Below are 17,345 nucleotides of genomic sequence, written 5' to 3'. Positions count from 1 at the left end.
CCTCAACTATTCCTCATAAGGCTTGGTTCCAGACCATTTATTATCATCTTGATTTCCCTCTGCAACCGTTCTAGATTGTACATAATCTTATATCATGGCATCCAGAACTGGACATAGTACTTCAGGTGTGGTCGGACCAAGGCAGAATAGAGCTCATTCTCAAACACAATCCACAAATTATCCCAGATGTATATTGATGCTCTCTGTGCTGTCTGCAGCCAAGCCTTTACATAATACAGGTACAGTGGTATCTCGGGTTAAGCACTTGATTCGTTCCGGAGGTCCGTTCTTAACCTTAAGCTGTTCTTAACCTGACGTACCACTTTAGCTAATGGGGCCTCCCGCTGCTGCCGTGCCGCCGGAGCACGATTTCTGTTCTCATCCTGAAGCAAAGTTCTTAACCCAAGGTACTATTTCTGGGTTAGCGGAGTCTGTAACCTGAAGCGTATGTAACCTGAAGCGTATGTAACCCAAGGTACCACTGTATTTTATTCAGAGTTAAGAGTCCACTTTTCACTAGGATATAACTTTCCCAGCACAGTATTTTACATGCAGCGTTGCCGCAGATACTTAACTGCATGTGGTGCTCCTGCACCAATAACAAAAGGAGGCTTGTATAATTTATACAAGTTACAGAATTTTGCTTCATGTGCTGGATCTATTGTACTTTTTTATTTAAACAGGCACATTAAGTAAGGGTTCCTTCCCCCCCCCCCGAGCCCCCGGATTTTCACTATTAATTTTAACCGATCTTATCTCTGTTGGATGATTTTTGTAACTTTATTCTACAATGCTTAGAGACTATGGCATTAAATGGTGTATAAATAGTTGAAATAATTACATAACAAAAAATGAAGACTAGGCGAGAGTCGCTGTTTGAAAGTGCCTGTTTCAGGTAGGAAGAGGCTGTGTAAAAACCACAGGCGTTTCCGCCTAGGGAGCCTTTATTTTTGTATGAGACACAACTCAAGCACCATTCTTCCCTACCTGATATGTGGCCGCCTGCCATCTCATCTGCTTCGCCTGGGAGTCCAGCTCTCCTTGCAGCTGCCTGACCACATTCTGTTCTTCTGCCAATCTCTTTTCTAGCTCTGCAAGGCAGGCCTTAGGTACGGAATTGCCTGCCTGGCCCTTTAACTCTTCTAGCTCCTGTGAATGCCGAAACTTGGCCATGCTCAAGCTCGTGTTGGCTTCTAGTAGCTGCAATGCAAGAGAAAATTTAAAACATCATTAAAAGTTGAAATGCTGAAAACCAGGAACAGAGCACCTTTCTTGGACTGAGCACTGGGGGAAACTATCAGGGGCTGCATTCTAATAGTGGGTAGGGACAAACCCCACCACAAAGCTATTTCCCATAAAAGCAGGCATATATTTACATCTAAAGCTTTGTCCTCTATTTTATTCATACTCTGGCTTTTTTTTTTAAACAAAAAAGTAAACACCTCTCCAACACCTTTCATCTGTCCTGCCTGTTCAAAGGCAGAAAGAACTTAATCCCAGATGAATGCAAACAAGGCAGATGCACTGCTAAACTGAAATAAAGCCTCAAACATCAAAATGCAATTGCTTCCTGCAAAAATGCATGCATGTAGTTGCAATACGCAGGGGTTACTTTTTGCCTATTTGCAAGAAACTACACTTAAGCCTGAGACATCAAATTGGGCGGGGGACATCCAGCTGCTGGAAGGGCCTCCACTGTGGGTCCCATCACCACTGGTAAGATTCCTGCCCTTGAAATAACCCCCGAAATGCCCCCCCATTCTGCCATCAGCCAATGGGGGGCAGGAGAACATTTTAGCCCAGCTGCAGAATGAGCCAGACATTTAACAGAATAGATTGGCTCAGGGGTTTCCCCTTTGCACTTGAGCAGATTGTGACTAGGGTAACTGCCATAGCCACCCAGAATGTCCTTGTATTGGCAGAACGCAAGACTTTCCCTGATCCACAAGGTTAGATCTTGTACCATTGGTATTCTTCTATGGAGTTTTTAGCTTCGTTCTATTGTTTCAGCGGTTCTTTGTTTTGCACCATGTATACCACTCAGTGAAAGGTACATCGGTATTCAGACCAGGAATGTAAAAATCAGGCAGCAAAGTTTCTTAAAGAAAAAGTTTTTATTTGGATTTTTGTCCGACAAAAAGCAAATAGGGTGCATTCAGGAAAATGAAGAATGCCCGCCCCCCCTTTGGGGCAGTCAACTTATATATCTTTCTGCAAAGCACAGTTCAGCCCCTTGGCATCCCTTTAGCCAATGATTGACAATTTCCTATGGTCATTGATACATATTCATTAAAGCTCAACCAATGAATAAATTTGGTGGTGGCCTTTCGGTTCCAAGTTGCCTATTCCACTAGGTGGTGCTACTGGCTTATAATCTACTTAACCTCTGTACTAGTTCCAGGAACTGCCCCTGAGCAGGTGTTTACTGGAAACGCGTCCTGTGGTTTTGACAGTTTCTCTCTCTCAGAGTTATATCTGGATTTAGGTGGTTAGCTACGTCCTGCTACTTGCCTTTGTCAGGGGTCGTTTCTCAGAAATGGCTTAACCTCAGGTGCAAGCTACCCTAACCACATCCTTGCAAGCTTGCATGCTTGCTGCCTCTGCAAAAGGTGGCAAAGTGACAAACATGAGAAAGAGAAATAGTCTTTAGCTTTCTAAAATGGCTTTGTGCTTTTAGCTTTTAGATGGCCCTATAATATGGCTTCAGAGGTTCTTAGCCTGGCTCTCTATTGGTCATCCTGACCTTCACCCCTGCATTCCCCCCTTTCCATCACGAAAATGCTGACCGGTCACGGTTCTCCATTTTCGCTTGATGGACCTATAGGTGCAACATCATAGAGAGCCAGGATATAGGTACGTGTTGCTGCATTAACTGAGCGGCTCACCATTTGGCGTACAATCTGAATAAGGCAAGGCAAAAAGCATGATAAGAGTAAAATGGTAACGAAGAGAAGTAAAATCACAAGCAAAATCTCTTTTAACCATGACCAACCTGGGAGTTAAGAACTAATTCAACTACATACACTGGGGAGACCTGCACCATCTAGACTAATTTTGTGGTACAAATCAGCCTGTAACACTCAGACCTGTTCAGGCTCTTAGCTACAGCTGTTGTCATATTCAGGAAGGTGTTTTCCCTCCACCCTGTGGCCATTTGAGAGGTGAGAACCATCAGGAGGCAGGGTATGATCCACATCCTGATGCGAGGGATGTTCGGTGCCCCAGAACAAAGAACTGTACCACCAACACAGAAATACCACAGGCCAAAGGGATGGGGGCCCACGAAGGCCAGGTCATGTGGGCCTCTAACTCCTGGCCCTACTGAGGCGTGAACAGCGTCTACACACAAAACGTTCCCACTCTACACAGGGAAAAGTGGCCGCCTGGCACTGATACACTGTTAGGCCTCGGGAGCTATAGGGATGGCAATAAACTCTGTAAAGTTCAAAGGCTGGTCCTACTGGGTGGAGGTCACCTATGTGGTCTCTGACCAGGGCCTATGGAGGCTGAAGCCTGGGGTGGCAACCCTTATGCAGCCACAAGAATACCCTACCACATTCAAGGGCATTAGATGTGGAGTTACCAGGCCCAGTAGTTCAGGCAGTATTCTGGGATTTTTGGGAGGCTCGAGCCACCACGACAACCACAGGTGGGGCTGCAGGATTTACTGGCACTTGTTCAGCAATTTCAATGCGCACCTGGTTCAGGCTCCCTCCCCTGCAATATTTGCATTAAGATAGGCTCCGTCCCATGCAACACCTGGATTAAGATTAGGACCTGGTCTACCAGATGGGGTTGGTACAGTGCTCTACCCCCCGATTGACAGTTGGTTACCCCCCCACAACAGCAAGAGCGGTCCAGAACTCGATAGATTTCGACCGTCTCTGCAACTTCCCGTAGGAGCAGTACCCATGTGCGCTGGACAGTGGTGTGGAAGAGAAGCCACAGTGGGGTAGTGGGATATTTCAATACGGCAACCTCATCAAACCCCTGTTCCCAATAACCAATGAGCACGCCATTTCTTACCACTGGCAAGACGAACCAGTCATAGCAGAGGTCCGCAGGCCAATAGGGTTGGTATGGCTCAGTGGGGTCAGGACAATAGGACATAGAGCAAAAAGGGCAGTAGGACATAGAGCAAATCAATACAGAACATAATAGAGAAAAGGGGAAAGTCCTTGTGAAAGTCCTTGTGATGATCAGTCGCAGGATCACGTTGCCCGTGGCCCAACGCGTTTCCGGTAGCGTCAGACACAAGGTGATGATCAGACGCGTGTGATGCACCCAGGGAGTCACGTCGGCTACTCTCACCGCAGTTGGGATGGAGAGGAGGACGGTATATGGGCCTCGCCACTTAGGGATGAGGGGGCTGCGCTTCCACACTGTCACCCGGCTGGAACTGGTGGACCGGCTCAGCGAGACTGCACGGTGTAGGCTCGAGGTAGTACCTGGAAAGGGAAGCAAACACACACGGGGACAGGAATTGCACTTGTTCCTGAGTGATGTGATCTCCCACCCGCCCCAAACTGGCGGGGATGTCTCGGACGAAAGGGGTGGCCTGCCATACAAAAGTTCAAAGGGTGATAGTCTCAGTCTCTTGGTTGGAGCGCTCCGAATCTGAAACAAGGCAATGGGCAGGACATCTATCCAGTGTAGTCCCGACTCCTGGGTCAGCTTGGCCAAGTGGGTCTTCAAGGTGCGATTCATACGCTCAGGTTTCCCCAAACTCTGGGGTCTGTAGGCTGCGTGTAGCCTCCAGTTTATCTGCAGCGCCTTGCACACTTCTTGCACAACTTTATCAATGAAGGCAGGGCCATTGTCACTGCCAATACTTCTGGGGAGGCCAAATCGGGGTATGAGTTCATGTAACAGTTTCTTGGACACTTCACAAGGTATCTCTGTTCTAGTGGGGTATGCCTCTGTCCAGCCCGTCAGGGTGAAGACAAACACAAGCAGGTATTTGATACCCCTAGCTGGAGGCAATTCAGTGAAGTCCACAATCAGGCTTTCCATAGGGGTAAAGCCCACGTGTTGTACACCCGGTGGGGGGAGGTGGCCTTGTCTGGGGGTGTTCTTGGCGCACAGGACACACCCCTGGGATATAGCAGCAACTAGTTGAGAAAGGTTAGTGATATAGAAAAGTCTCCCAAGGTGTGCTCTGGCAGCTGGACCCCCTAGATGAGTGGACTCGTGGTAATTCTTCACAATCACGGTAGCCAGATGTTGGGGCACAAAAACACGGTTTTCTGGTAGACGGAACCATCCCTCCTGGAGTGTTGCTCCTTCCTGGCGTGCCCACTGTTGCTCCTCCGGTGTGTAGCATGGTTCCACATCGTCTGGAGTGAGTTGTGGGATGAGGGCTGCGTTGAGTGCTGGTGGAGGTTTCAAAGCTGCTTCACGAGCTGCGTTGTCTGCCTTCCGGTTGCCCCTAGTGACCATGTCCCGGCCTCTCCCATGGGCTTTGCAGTGCATCACGGCAATCTCTTCGGGACCCCATACTGCTTCCAGTAACGTCTCAACTTCTGGACATTAGCCTTGCATCCTGCTGCCAATTGCAGGGCAATGCCTTTTGCTGTTGGACTTCGCCTCAGAACACAAACAACTCTTGGAGACTTTGGCTTTCTTAGAGGTATTGGAACGGCTTGCCTGGCTTGCCTGGCTTGCACCCCCACTTCTGGGTGCTCTGCTGCCTGAGGAACAACTTATTGAAGCGTAGAAACAGCTTCCCAAAACAGCCTCTAGCCCCCTCTGGGCTCGGTACTTTTTCTGGGCATCCTCTAGCCCCCTCTGGGCTTTCTGGGCGTCCCACAGCCCCTTCTGGTCTGGCTGCCACTGTGGCCTGACATGCTGTCTTCAGTGGCTGCCACGCTACCCAGGACTTCCTCCCTTGGAGTATTGCCAACAGCCAAGAATCAACGCTGGCCCTTAAAATGGCTAGGACCCTTTGGTCTCTCTAGAACATCAGGCACGTCTGCTTCACAAGCTTCCACTGCGCCTGCAGACTTCTCAATGGGTTGGGCAAAGCCTGTTTCAGTCTGTGTACCCCTTATATTCCATAAGGGTGAGAACCGAATGGGGCACATTCACATGCATCTCCTGGCCAAACATGAACTTGTCTGCTTCTTCCACTAGTGTGGCGGTGGCAGTGACAGCGCGCAGACAGGGTGGCCAGCCTTTCGCTGTGGAATCTAATTGCTTGATAGTCTCAAAGGCTTCTTGTTGGGCCGGTCCCCACTCAAAGGGGTCTCTTTCCCTTCCTCTGGTAACTTCATTTAGAGGTTTTGCTAAAATACTGAAGCCTTGGATCAGGATTCTGCAAAAGCCTGCTGCTCCACAACTTTAAACTTGTCTTTTAGGAATATCACAATCTCTGCCTTTTTTGCAGTGACCTTTTGACAATTTCTAGATGGTCAGTATGTTCAGCAAGTTGTCTGGATAAATTAGCTAAATCTTCATCCCTTTTTTTTGCATTTTGTAAAGTGAGCTGGTTGTGTGAATCTTTCACTGATTTCAGCTTATTCACAAAACTTTGTTCTTTGTTTTTCTTTTAATTTTAGTAACTTGTTCAATTTCTCCTTTACAGAGATATGTTCATCGACCTGGGATTTAAGATGGTCTGTTTCCTCCTTACATTCTATTTCTGTTTCTTGCAATTTTTTAGCTGATTTACTTATTTGTTCTTTAAGCAATTTAATTTGTGACTCACACTCCATGAGTTTGTTGTTTTAAGTAACATCACAAGTATTGATTGTAGAATGAAGATCTTTAACTGTTTGGCTAGTCTCTTTGTTTTGCCTAACAAATTCTTCATTCTCTTTTGTTTTACTAACGTTTTCAATTTTTTTTTCCCTCAGCCAGTTCTGATTTTATTGCACTTAACTGGTCAGAAAGTTCTGAAAGCTTTCTGCCTCCACTGTTCACACCTTTGGTTTGTAGATCTTTCAGTAACTGGACTTCCCTTTCAGCCTTAGACAACACTATTTCCCTGTCTTGCATTTCATCCTCTTTGCACTTGATCTGACATTTCAGAATATTAATCTGCTCAGAATACACATTTGTATTTGAAATAATAGCAGAAATTTCTTTGTCTTTCTCAGCTAAAACCTCTCTGAGGTTGTCAAATTCTCTTCCATGCCTCTGGAGGTCTTGAATTAGTTGAGACCTCTCTTCTAAATGACTTGTGTTTAATCTATTAAGTCCTTCATTTGTCTGTTCAAGATCCTGTTACATTAATTCTATAGCAGCATCCTGTTTCATGCTCTTTTCTTTTATTTTCCTCTGTTAATGCAGTAATAACTGCTTACTGTTCTGTACACTCTTCTCCATAAACACTGCACTTCTTCTGTACATCTTCCCTCTCCAAAACCTAACATGAGGGAGTGACTTTGCAATGTTCAGTCCTGCATTTCTTCAACCAGGGGGGGTGATTGTCATCTACCACCTTCAGCCAGTTGTCTATATAGGGAATCTGGTCAGGATGTCCCCCCTGGTCTATGCTGATTTTGGTCCTTCCTTGAAGTTGTTTAACATACATTGAAGGGGGATTACTGGACCTTTCAAGCCTTTCAAGCCTCCCCCCTCCCATTTTCAGTATGGCCCTGTACAGCGTCCCCACACCAAACACTCACACATTCATTTCGCAACTTTTCTCACCCAGGTGCGGTCGCCCGACTGGGAAATTGAGTACTTGTTGCTACGACCCCAGGGGAATGCCCCGGGGTAACACACATACATGCACAAAATGCCTCTCTCGTTGGACGCTTGCACGACACACTAACCACCCTGTGCCCCCCCTTTTTCTCCTTCCTAATACCAAAGCGTGGGTGGTTGTCAGCAGTCAACCCTTCTACTTAATGCCACTATCCACGCTGGAGATGTGATCAGTATCTCCCTTCTCCTTAATTAAAAGGAGGATTTCCTATCCCCTCAGGGCTTATTGCCATGTACTCACCCCAGCCGGCTTTTCTCTGTCCTGTCCTCCCAACCTCGGCTCTTCAAATCCGTTGTCCTCTGTCCCAGGATACAGCAAGAGGGTCAAGTTGCCTTCTGCCCCCCTCCGAAGAAAAGGTTCGGTGTGCACGTGGAAGCCAGGAGGTCTGTTGACCCTCCCCTGTCTCTGCCCAGAGGGCAAGGGAGCTGCCTCCTGGTCTCTGAGGACACTTAAAGTCCTTCTGATCCGAGTCACGGCACCAGAAATGAAAGGTACATCGGTATTCAGACCAGGAATGTAAAAATCAGGCAGCAAAGTTTCTTAAAGAAAAAGTTTTTATTTGGATTTTTGTCCGACAAAAAGCAAATAGGGTGCATTCAGGAAAATGAAGAATGCCCGCCCCCCCTTTGGGGCAGTCAACTTATATATCTTTCTGCAAAGCACAGTTCAGCCCCTTGGCATCCCTTTAGCCAATGATTGACAATTTCCTATGGTCATTGATACATATTCATTAAAGCTCAACCAATGAATAAATTTGGTGGTGGCCTTTCGGTTCCAAGTTGCCTATTCCACTAGGTGGTGCTACTGGCTTATAATCTACTTAACCTCTGTACTAGTTCCAGGAACTGCCCCTGAGCAGGTGTTTACTGGAAACGCGTCCTGTGGTTTTGACAGTTTCTCTCTCTCAGAGTTATATCTGGATTTAGGTGGTTAGCTACGTCCTGCTACTTGCCTTTGTCAGGGGTCGTTTCTCAGAAATGGCTTAACCTCAGGTGCAAGCTACCCTAACCACATCCTTGCAAGCTTGCATGCTTGCTGCCTCTGCAAAAGGTGGCAAAGTGACAAACATGAGAAAGAGAAATAGTCTTTAGCTTTCTAAAATGGCTTTGTGCTTTTAGCTTTTAGATGGCCCTATAATATGGCTTCAGAGGTTCTTAGCCTGGCTCTCTATTGGTCATCCTGACCTTCACCCCTGCATCAGAAATTAAATAAATATTAAGGGGTTTACCAATAATTTTAAATAAATAAAAAATCGTCTCTGCTTTGATCTCCTTGCAGCAGACCTTGCCAAGCAAGAAGCTTAAAATTGTGCATTTTGCACAACAAATCCCTTTCCCCTCCCTACTTAATAGCTGATGGCTGGGCCCCAGTAGCACACAGAGAACTGAAATACTCCACAGTCCATTTAAAGGTTATTTCTCATCAGAACAATTCAAAATAAAGTAGTGGTACTAATCCACTACTAATTCTCTTGGAGAATTTAGAAGCCAGAATTTATTTATTTTTTGCAATGTATATCCAAACGTAGGCAAAACAGGCGAACTCCAGTAGAAACTGCCCTGGTACTTTTTGCTTTTGCAGAGTAAGAAGTGCACAACCAGTGTCAGTGAATTCATCCAGCTCTGTTTTTCTTTAAAGTTGTAAAACAGCAACACTGCTATCCCGCTACAACAATCCTACCTTCCCCTCAAATCTATGACATTGGGAATAGATCTTCTCTTAGGTCTAATGTTTGGACACATTTCTTTGACCAGGCATAAAGGCTCCAGGCCTGCTCCTCTGCCCAACCAGGGGCATACACTTCACCGCTGTTTCAGCCGTGCCTAGGCCCTCATTTGTAACAGGCAGTGATGCTCCCAGTGAGCCAAAGGCAGGTCATATTCAGCTGCACCAGCCTACCCGATCCTGGCATTCTTCCACCTCTTCTCTCAGCTGTGCTTTTGTTAGCCGTAGCATCTGACACTCCTGCGTCGAACGTTCCAGTTCAGCCTCCAGCTCCTGAGACTGGCTGGCCTGTTCAAGGAGAGAATGGCAGGAAAGGATGAGGCCAGCAACAATGTGGAATCTAATACTAATACTAATACTAATACTAATACTAATAATAATAATAATAATAATAATAATAATAATAATAAATGTTTATTTATATCCCGTCCTCCCCAGCCGAAGCCGGGCTCAGATAGGCTAACAACAATAAAAGTAACACAGCATTCTAAAATCAATTCATTCTAAAATCAATTCAAAATCAAATTAATGGCAACCATTGGCCTAGCGTTCTTTGAGGATTACCAAAGGAGGGGGTCAGGCTGAGCCCTGGCCAAAGGCCTGGTGGAACAGCTCTGTCTTGCAGGCCCTGCGGAAAGATGTCAAGTCCCGCAGGGCCCTAGTCTCTTGTGACAGAGCGTTCCACCAGATCGGGGCCACAATCGAAAATCCCTGGCTCTGGTTGAGGCCAGCCTAACCTCCCTATGGCCCGGGACCTCCAAGATGTTTTTGTTTGAAGACCGTAAGGTCCTCTGTGGGACACAGCATACTCAAGACACAAATCCTCTTGGTGCACGCCTGCTTTCTTGTGTGTGTGTTTCAGGGAATATAGGGGTTTTGGAAGAGTTTTTGAGCATCCCTAGGTTTTTCCTTCTGTGAAAGGGGTATTTTGAGGTACCTGTGACGATTTGTTAGATTCCCAGGTGTGTCCTTGGGCCCAAAAAGGTTAGGGATGCTTGATTTTGTATTTATCCATGCAAACCCAAACCTTATGTGTGACCATTGTAGTCTTCCTCCGATATGCCTAGAATGACGCTCTTTCTAAATTCCATTGCATTAATAAATTCACTAGGCAAACAAGTCCACCCAATTACACTCCGATATTCACAGACTTGCTCTATGGGGCTGTTAATGGGCAGCCCATTTCACCCTTTATTACTCCCAGAAAATAATTGCCACTAGCCATGGGCTAGCAGTACACAGGCAAGAAATCATAAGCATGCTCAGATAGTTTATAATTTAAACCAAGTGCGAAGCAAAAAGAATGGAAGAATTTTCATTGTGATGGCTCCTTTTGAAAGTACTACTCTTCCCCTGTTCAGCACTTCTATTTTTTATTTTATATAACAGAATGTCCATACTGCTTGATTGTAAATAAAGCCTCTAAGCGGTTTATACAAGGAATACAAAATTGAAACTTTAGTTTTAGTTCTAGTAGAGGAATGAAGTAAATGAAAGGTGAATGAAAGAATTTTCACCCGCCTTCTCCCAGAAGGCAACATATTTTAAACCACCTCCTTTGCCTAAACACAGCAACTCAATGACCACCACAGCAACCCAAGCTTTCTATCGAAGTAGTAAAAAGCAGTGCATCCCTGTATCCATGGTCCGCGTATTAGGCCTTAGAAATGTCCACCAGAATATTGCATGGCTGGCTCAACATTATAGCTGGGTTTGTGCAGTGGGACATGGCAGCCTGGAACTGATGTGCCCCTTCCTCCCCGTTCCGATCAACCTTACCTTTTCCCTCCAGGCCTTCAGTTGCTGCTCCAGCAGGGCCTTCTCTCCCTGCCATGCCAACTGCTCCTGAAGATGCTCCTTTGTCAATTCAGCAGAGGCCTCTTGAAATTGCCTGGCAACCGCAGCTTCATGGTCCCTTTGGCTCTCCAGCTCGACAAGCCTCCGATTCAGTAAATTGACGGTGTTCCGGCTGACATTGTTATCACTGCTCAGTTCAGAGAGTTCATGGCTCAGCTGATCTATCCTGGTGTTTAACTGGAAGATTTCCACTTTGTAGTGTTTATTCTAAAGAGGCATTTCAGACATTCAGAGCTGCGGCATTCATCCCAACCAGGGGAAAACATCTTAACATCTAATCTTGAGTTCTGCATCAGGGGGTGTCTCATACTGCTTGCCCACAAAGAACGGGTGCAGGGGTCTCCTCCCTGTTTTTTGGAGCAGTATCCCACCTAGTGTACATTTCTTAACGAGGGTGGCGGAAGTTAAGAAATGCCTTTTCTCAGGATGAAAGGGCTGGTTTGTTTGATGGTTGAATTACTGGAGCTATGGCAGGCAGAACAAAAGGAGGCACTGCCAGAGCAACCCAAGACTGACTCCAACGTTACACGTACATTGTTAAAGGCACATGTACTGAAAGATTCAAAAGGTTGCAAAAGAACTCAACCCCTAATGAATTAGCATTTAACTCTTTGCAAGGCGGGACAGTGTATGGTTTTGGCACTTGGAAATCCAACTTTCAGCCAAAGCTGATAAGATGAACCTTGGGCAAAGTGGGTGTCCATCAGCCTAACCTTGCATGGACGAAGTTAGAAGGATTGTAAAGCATTTAAACATTGGAAAGAGGATATAGAAATTTAATCTCTTGTGTCTCCAGATGGGGTTGAAACCCTGTCCTCTGCCTGAAACCCCAAAGAGCCAGCTGCCAGTCAGTGTAGACAATACTGAGCTACATACACAGCCTTTACCAAAGGTGTCATGGGCTTTGAAGACACTCGAACTCAGGATGCAAGGGAGAAATGTGCAAAGAGGAAGGCACGCTTAGCAAATCCACACTGTGATCAACTCCCACCCGGAAATCTATGTCGCCACGGTGGAAGGACGTGTGGATCCAGAATTGGCCTCCACAGTTACTTATGGACTCATTGTTAAAATCATGTTTATGGAAGACAATCTTACTTGGCTATGAGTGACTGCCGAAGAAGAGGAAGACATAGACTAGTGGTCTGACTTGGTATAAGGTTGTGTTTTTTATGACTGGTAGCAGCTTTCCAGGGTTTTAGGAAGAGCTTCCCCCATCCCTCACCTGCTAGTAGATCATTTTATCAAAATCCCAGGACTGGGTCTTATGTAAAGGCATATCAAATTGTACTTTTCTCTCTCTCTCTCTCTCTCTCTATATATATATAATTTACCAGTTGATTTAATTCTTCTATTCCACGCATCACCTTCTCTTTTTCCACCATCAATTCGTCAATATGTTTTCTGAAGAAGGAAGGGGAAACAATTTAAATTGTGCAACCATTTAAACATATTTTGCATAGATTCTAAAACGGGAGCAGGAAACACGCGGCCACAAGTCACAGCTGATGTTTCACTATTGTCTGCAACATCAGTGCAAGTGGCTTGCAAAAAAAAGGGGGAAACGCAACTTCAGAAAATGAGTTATGTTGGTCCTCAACTCACAAGCATCTTGATTTTTTTTTAAAAAAAAGAATACTAATAGTAGGTCTGCTAAAAGCAAAGCTGTTTTTCATGGCAGCTGGATCTAGCCCTCGTATTTTTAGTCCTCCCACCATGTCTATGTACAGATTTAAGGTGGCAGACCTAAGGACCAGACTGGCAATTCTTGTACGTGTATTCATACAACACTCTAACTGAGCATCCCGTTGGGTACACTGAAGCACACACTTCATTGCACTGATGCAGCCACATTCTGAGGGCTCGCTGTGCGCGGCTAGACCCTCTCGTCAATATTTCTTTTTAAAATTACACAATCCTTTTATTCAACGAGTTGCCTCTTGGGAAGATGTATGGTTTCACATTTACAGTTCCTCTGCAAGCTTCCCAAAGAACCGCCCCCCCCCCACCTTTTTAACCTGTGCTTTCTGTTTGCTTCACCAACATCCTCCACTTCTTGCTGAAATCTTCCAAGTTTATTTTTTAGGATGAGGTTGTCTTCTGAAACTCTGTGGAGCTCAATTCTGCATCACGGGAGAGAGAAAAAGTATTGAAGGAATGGAGTTAGTTTGGGGATGTTAAACAAATCTGGCAACTGGATTAGCCATACTCAGCTAAGCGCCATCAAAATAAATGTGTCTGAGAACAGGCAGCGGAACTGGACAATCCCCTAAAAGAGAAGCTTTAAAAAAAAAATAATCTTATTATATGCAATGCTTTTAAAAGTAGCTGCTTCCAGATGTGCTGTTTATACCCACTTACATCACAGAAATCAAAGAGAACACTTGATGGATGGATGTTATTCATATTATTCCATTACACCACTGTTCAGTAAGGGTCAAACTACATCAGGTGTTAAAGGTAAATAGTAAAGGAACCCTGGACAGTTAAGTCCAGTCAAAGGTGACTATGGGGTTGCGGCATTCTTCGGGCCAAGGGAGCCAGAGTTTGTCCACAGGCAGCTTTCCAGTTCATGTGGCCAGCATGACTAAATCGCTTCTGGCGCAATGGAACACCGTGACGGAAACCAGAGCGCACGGAAACACCATTTACCTTCTTGCTGCTGCTCTCATTTACTCACATTGGTATGCTTTCAAACTGCTAGGTTGGTAGGAGCTGGGACAGAGCAATGGGAGCTCACCCCATTGCGGGGATTCGAAGAAAGAAGATTCCACCTAAACATTAGGATGAACTTCCTGACAGTAAGAGCTGTTCGACAGTGGAATTTGCTGCCAAGGAGTGTGGTGGAGTCTCCTTCTTTGGAGGTCTTTAAGCAGAGGCTTGACAACCATATGTCAGGAGTGCTCTGATGGTGTTTCCTGCTTGGCAGGGGGTTGGACTCGATGGCCCTTGTGGTCTCTTCCAACTCTATGATTCTATGATTCTATGAACTGCTGACCTTCTGATCATCAAGCCTAAGAGGCTCAGAGGTTTAGACCACAGTGCCACCCATGTTAAGTGTTAAATGTTAAATGTATGCCAGCACTACACATTCACTTATTTTATTCTTTGAATGGCAGTTGTTGGGTGTGTGGGGTTAAGCCTTTCTCTGTGTGCTACGGACTTGCCAAACATCCCTCCTCAAACTACTGGCTCCCGCGTTTTGCTACTTATTTATCCTGTTCACAGGCAATCTATGACTTCTTTCTTCTATGAGACAAACTAGAGCTCTATGCTACGGCACGGGACACACAAACTTGATCTCAAGTCACTATGAGAATAGTAGTTGTGACCCAGAGATCTAAAGTGTCCCATAAAGGAACACATGCTCTGTTCTCTTTGATGTTAGGCATGTTTCGTGTAGTTGCATCTATTAAGCATCCCTCGCAGAAGAAAATGCATCCACGCACACCAACACACGAGAACTGAAAGGCTACATACACATCACACATTTAAAGCACACACACCTCAAATCCTGCAAACCGTTGTTTGTTGTGCATACAGTCAGAGTCTGAATTAATGCACACTATGGAACAGAATTTCTATTGGAAGATGGATCATCTCTGCTATAAAACGTAGCACGTGAACAAGCCCAAAAGTAATAAGCAAGCATGCAATGATTAGTCAAATCATTTTAAAAAGATGAGTGCATTTTTATAGAAGAACCATACATTTCATAGAACAGTAGCTGTGAAACAGCATATGAGCAATAATTCTTTAGCAGGCACATGGAGAGCCATTCCAGAGACAGTGTGCCAGCCAGCCAGCTGCTTCAAGGCAAAAAATGTCACAATTCCCCAAAAGTGAGAAGGGAATTGGACCGGGTACCATACAACCGCATTGGTGAGAAAGGCTTTTGCCTAAATTACCAAGGGTTCTACCATAACACAATGTAGCAGAATATGAGACTACCATTTATATTGCCAAGTGCCCATGTTTCAAAACAGTAATGTCACCAGACCTCATGAAGTGTGTCTCAGCCTCATGCTTCATCTTCATGTCTTCTTCCAGTCTGTCCCTTTCCTGGGCCAGTCTCTGTCCCAAAATGGAAATCTCTTTGGCATAGTACTGCTCCATTTCTGACCTCTCCTTCTCAAAGCTCCTCTCGAGTTCTTGGGCAGGAGCTAGTTTCTGAAGCTGGTCTTTCAAGCCATCTATCACCTCCTGGCATTTGGCGTTCAGCTCTTCCAAATCGCTCTTCTGTTCCTCCAATTCGCTGATCTCAATCTTAAAACCTTGTTCAACATCCTTCCTTTCCTTCTCAAAGTTCCTTTTCATCAGCTCAATTTCTCTTTCGTAGTAATTGACCTAGCGCAGTAAAGCCAAACCAAACTTTTGTTACACATTCTTTTAGTTAGCATGGTTAATACATGCACAAACCAGTCGAGAGTCTTTACTTCATGTTTAACAACTTGATCCTTGAAGTGAGGCATTGCAAGAGCTAGAAGCCTATGGGTTTCAAGAGGGTAGGATTTTTATAAAGAATAAGAGCATTTAACAGCAGGAAATCTTGTATAAAGATTTCTTACTCCATACAGACTTACTGCATTCATACAGAACTAACTTGTCATCCACACTGAACCAAGTCCACCCTTTTCTACAAAAAGCCATAATATGCCGTCCCACATTCTCCTAATTTACATTGGCGATGAGATACTTAATTTACAAGAGCAATGGAGAAAAGCACCACAAAAACCCCCAAAACATTTCATTATCATAAATGAGTTTACATCTATATATAAAAAATAATACTTAAAATGCTGATTTATTTTAAATTTAATAACAAAAGCTACATCATTTGGTCAACATACTCAAATGTATCCTGCTGAGCAAGTAACCCAAAGACTGCATTCAGAAATATATTGAGAGTCTACTGATTCTGATGACGATTTTAAACCTGAATTGCTGTTTAAACACCTGCCTGTGTCTTCCTCCTCGACTTACCTTGGTTTCCAGCTGTATTTTCAGGTCTTGATGCTGTTCCTTCAGTTCTTCAACCAGAAGCTCCATTTCTATGCTTACTGAATAGGGACCGGATTCAATGAAAACGACACCTATAAATAAAATTATTCTTGAAAGAAAGGAAAAGAACAGGCCCAAGAATGCAGAATCGTGGAGGATAAAACTACTACTACAGGATGACCATGCCTCTATGAATGGATGAAGCATGTTTCTCAGTTGCTGGAAACCGCAGGAAGAGAGAATGATACTGAACTCAGGTCCTGTTTGCAAACTGCCAGTAGGCATGTGGTTGGTCACTGTGAGAAGAAGATACTGAGCTAGACGGGCCAATGGCCTGATCCAGCAGGATCTTCCTTTGTTCTTGGAACACTGAGGAAACAAACTGTCAAACTGAGGAAACAACCTGCCAAGATAGATCATGTATCTGGGGTGTGTTCTGGTTGCTTTTCCTCCACCAACACATAGGGAACATGGGAAGGGGAACGAGAGTGCAATGGTTCGAAGCACACAACTGTATGCTATTCCGCCTGGCCTTTAATTTGAATTCAGCCCGATCTTTTACTTCCCTTCTCTTCACTCCCCCTCCCCTTTTATGTAGATAATAATAATATAATAATTTATTATTTATACCCCGCCCATTTGGTTGAGTTTCCCCAGCCACTCACCCACTCTGAGACCCCACAGCTTATTCTCCCCTGGCCTCCTCGCTGGCCCATGAAGGACCAATTCAGCCAGCTAGCCCTGGGGATTATCTAATGCTTATTTCCCCTAAATTGATTTTTGAATTTTATTGTTATTCATGTTTTTATACTGTATTTTATGCTGCTTTTATAATTGTTTTAAAGTTGTTGCTAGCCGCCCTGAGCCCAGTTTTTGAACCGGGAAGGGCGGGTTATAAATAAAAATTTATTTATATTTATATTATTTATAAATATGCGCCATGGTGATTGAATAACTTAAAATGTGGGCCCGTTATCAGAACTGTTTACTGACACACTGGAAAGGTTTCAGAGTCTAGATGGCTCAAGGCCACAAGGACTTCCCCTTTCCA

At 44.9% G+C, this 17,345-nt stretch overlaps 1 protein-coding gene across 3 annotated transcripts in view; it reads right to left on the bottom strand.

Moving 5' to 3' along the window:
* The window catches only part of NINL (ninein like), a 58,552-nt gene that overhangs the window by 3,621 nt on the left and 37,586 nt on the right, over nucleotides 1-17,345 (bottom strand). For all 3 annotated transcript variants that reach the window (XM_081188420.1, XM_081188422.1, XM_081188421.1), the window contains exons 16-22: nucleotides 16,277-16,386; nucleotides 15,294-15,640; nucleotides 13,312-13,416; nucleotides 12,628-12,697; nucleotides 11,216-11,500; nucleotides 9,611-9,724; nucleotides 988-1,200 (exon numbers count right to left, since the gene is read on the bottom strand). In XM_081188420.1, coding sequence (XP_081044546.1) covers nucleotides 988-1,200; nucleotides 9,611-9,724; nucleotides 11,216-11,500; nucleotides 12,628-12,697; nucleotides 13,312-13,416; nucleotides 15,294-15,640; nucleotides 16,277-16,386 — 1,244 coding nt within the window. The remainder of the gene's footprint in view (nucleotides 1-987; nucleotides 1,201-9,610; nucleotides 9,725-11,215; nucleotides 11,501-12,627; nucleotides 12,698-13,311; nucleotides 13,417-15,293; nucleotides 15,641-16,276; nucleotides 16,387-17,345) is intronic.

The sequence above is a fragment of the Podarcis bocagei genome (genome assembly GCF_964188305.1).
Source record: "Podarcis bocagei genome assembly, chromosome: 3".
Classification (NCBI taxonomy): domain Eukaryota; kingdom Metazoa; phylum Chordata; class Lepidosauria; order Squamata; family Lacertidae; genus Podarcis; species Podarcis bocagei.
The sequence above is the reverse complement of the archived record's forward strand: the minus strand, read 5'-3'. Positions and strand labels throughout refer to the sequence as shown.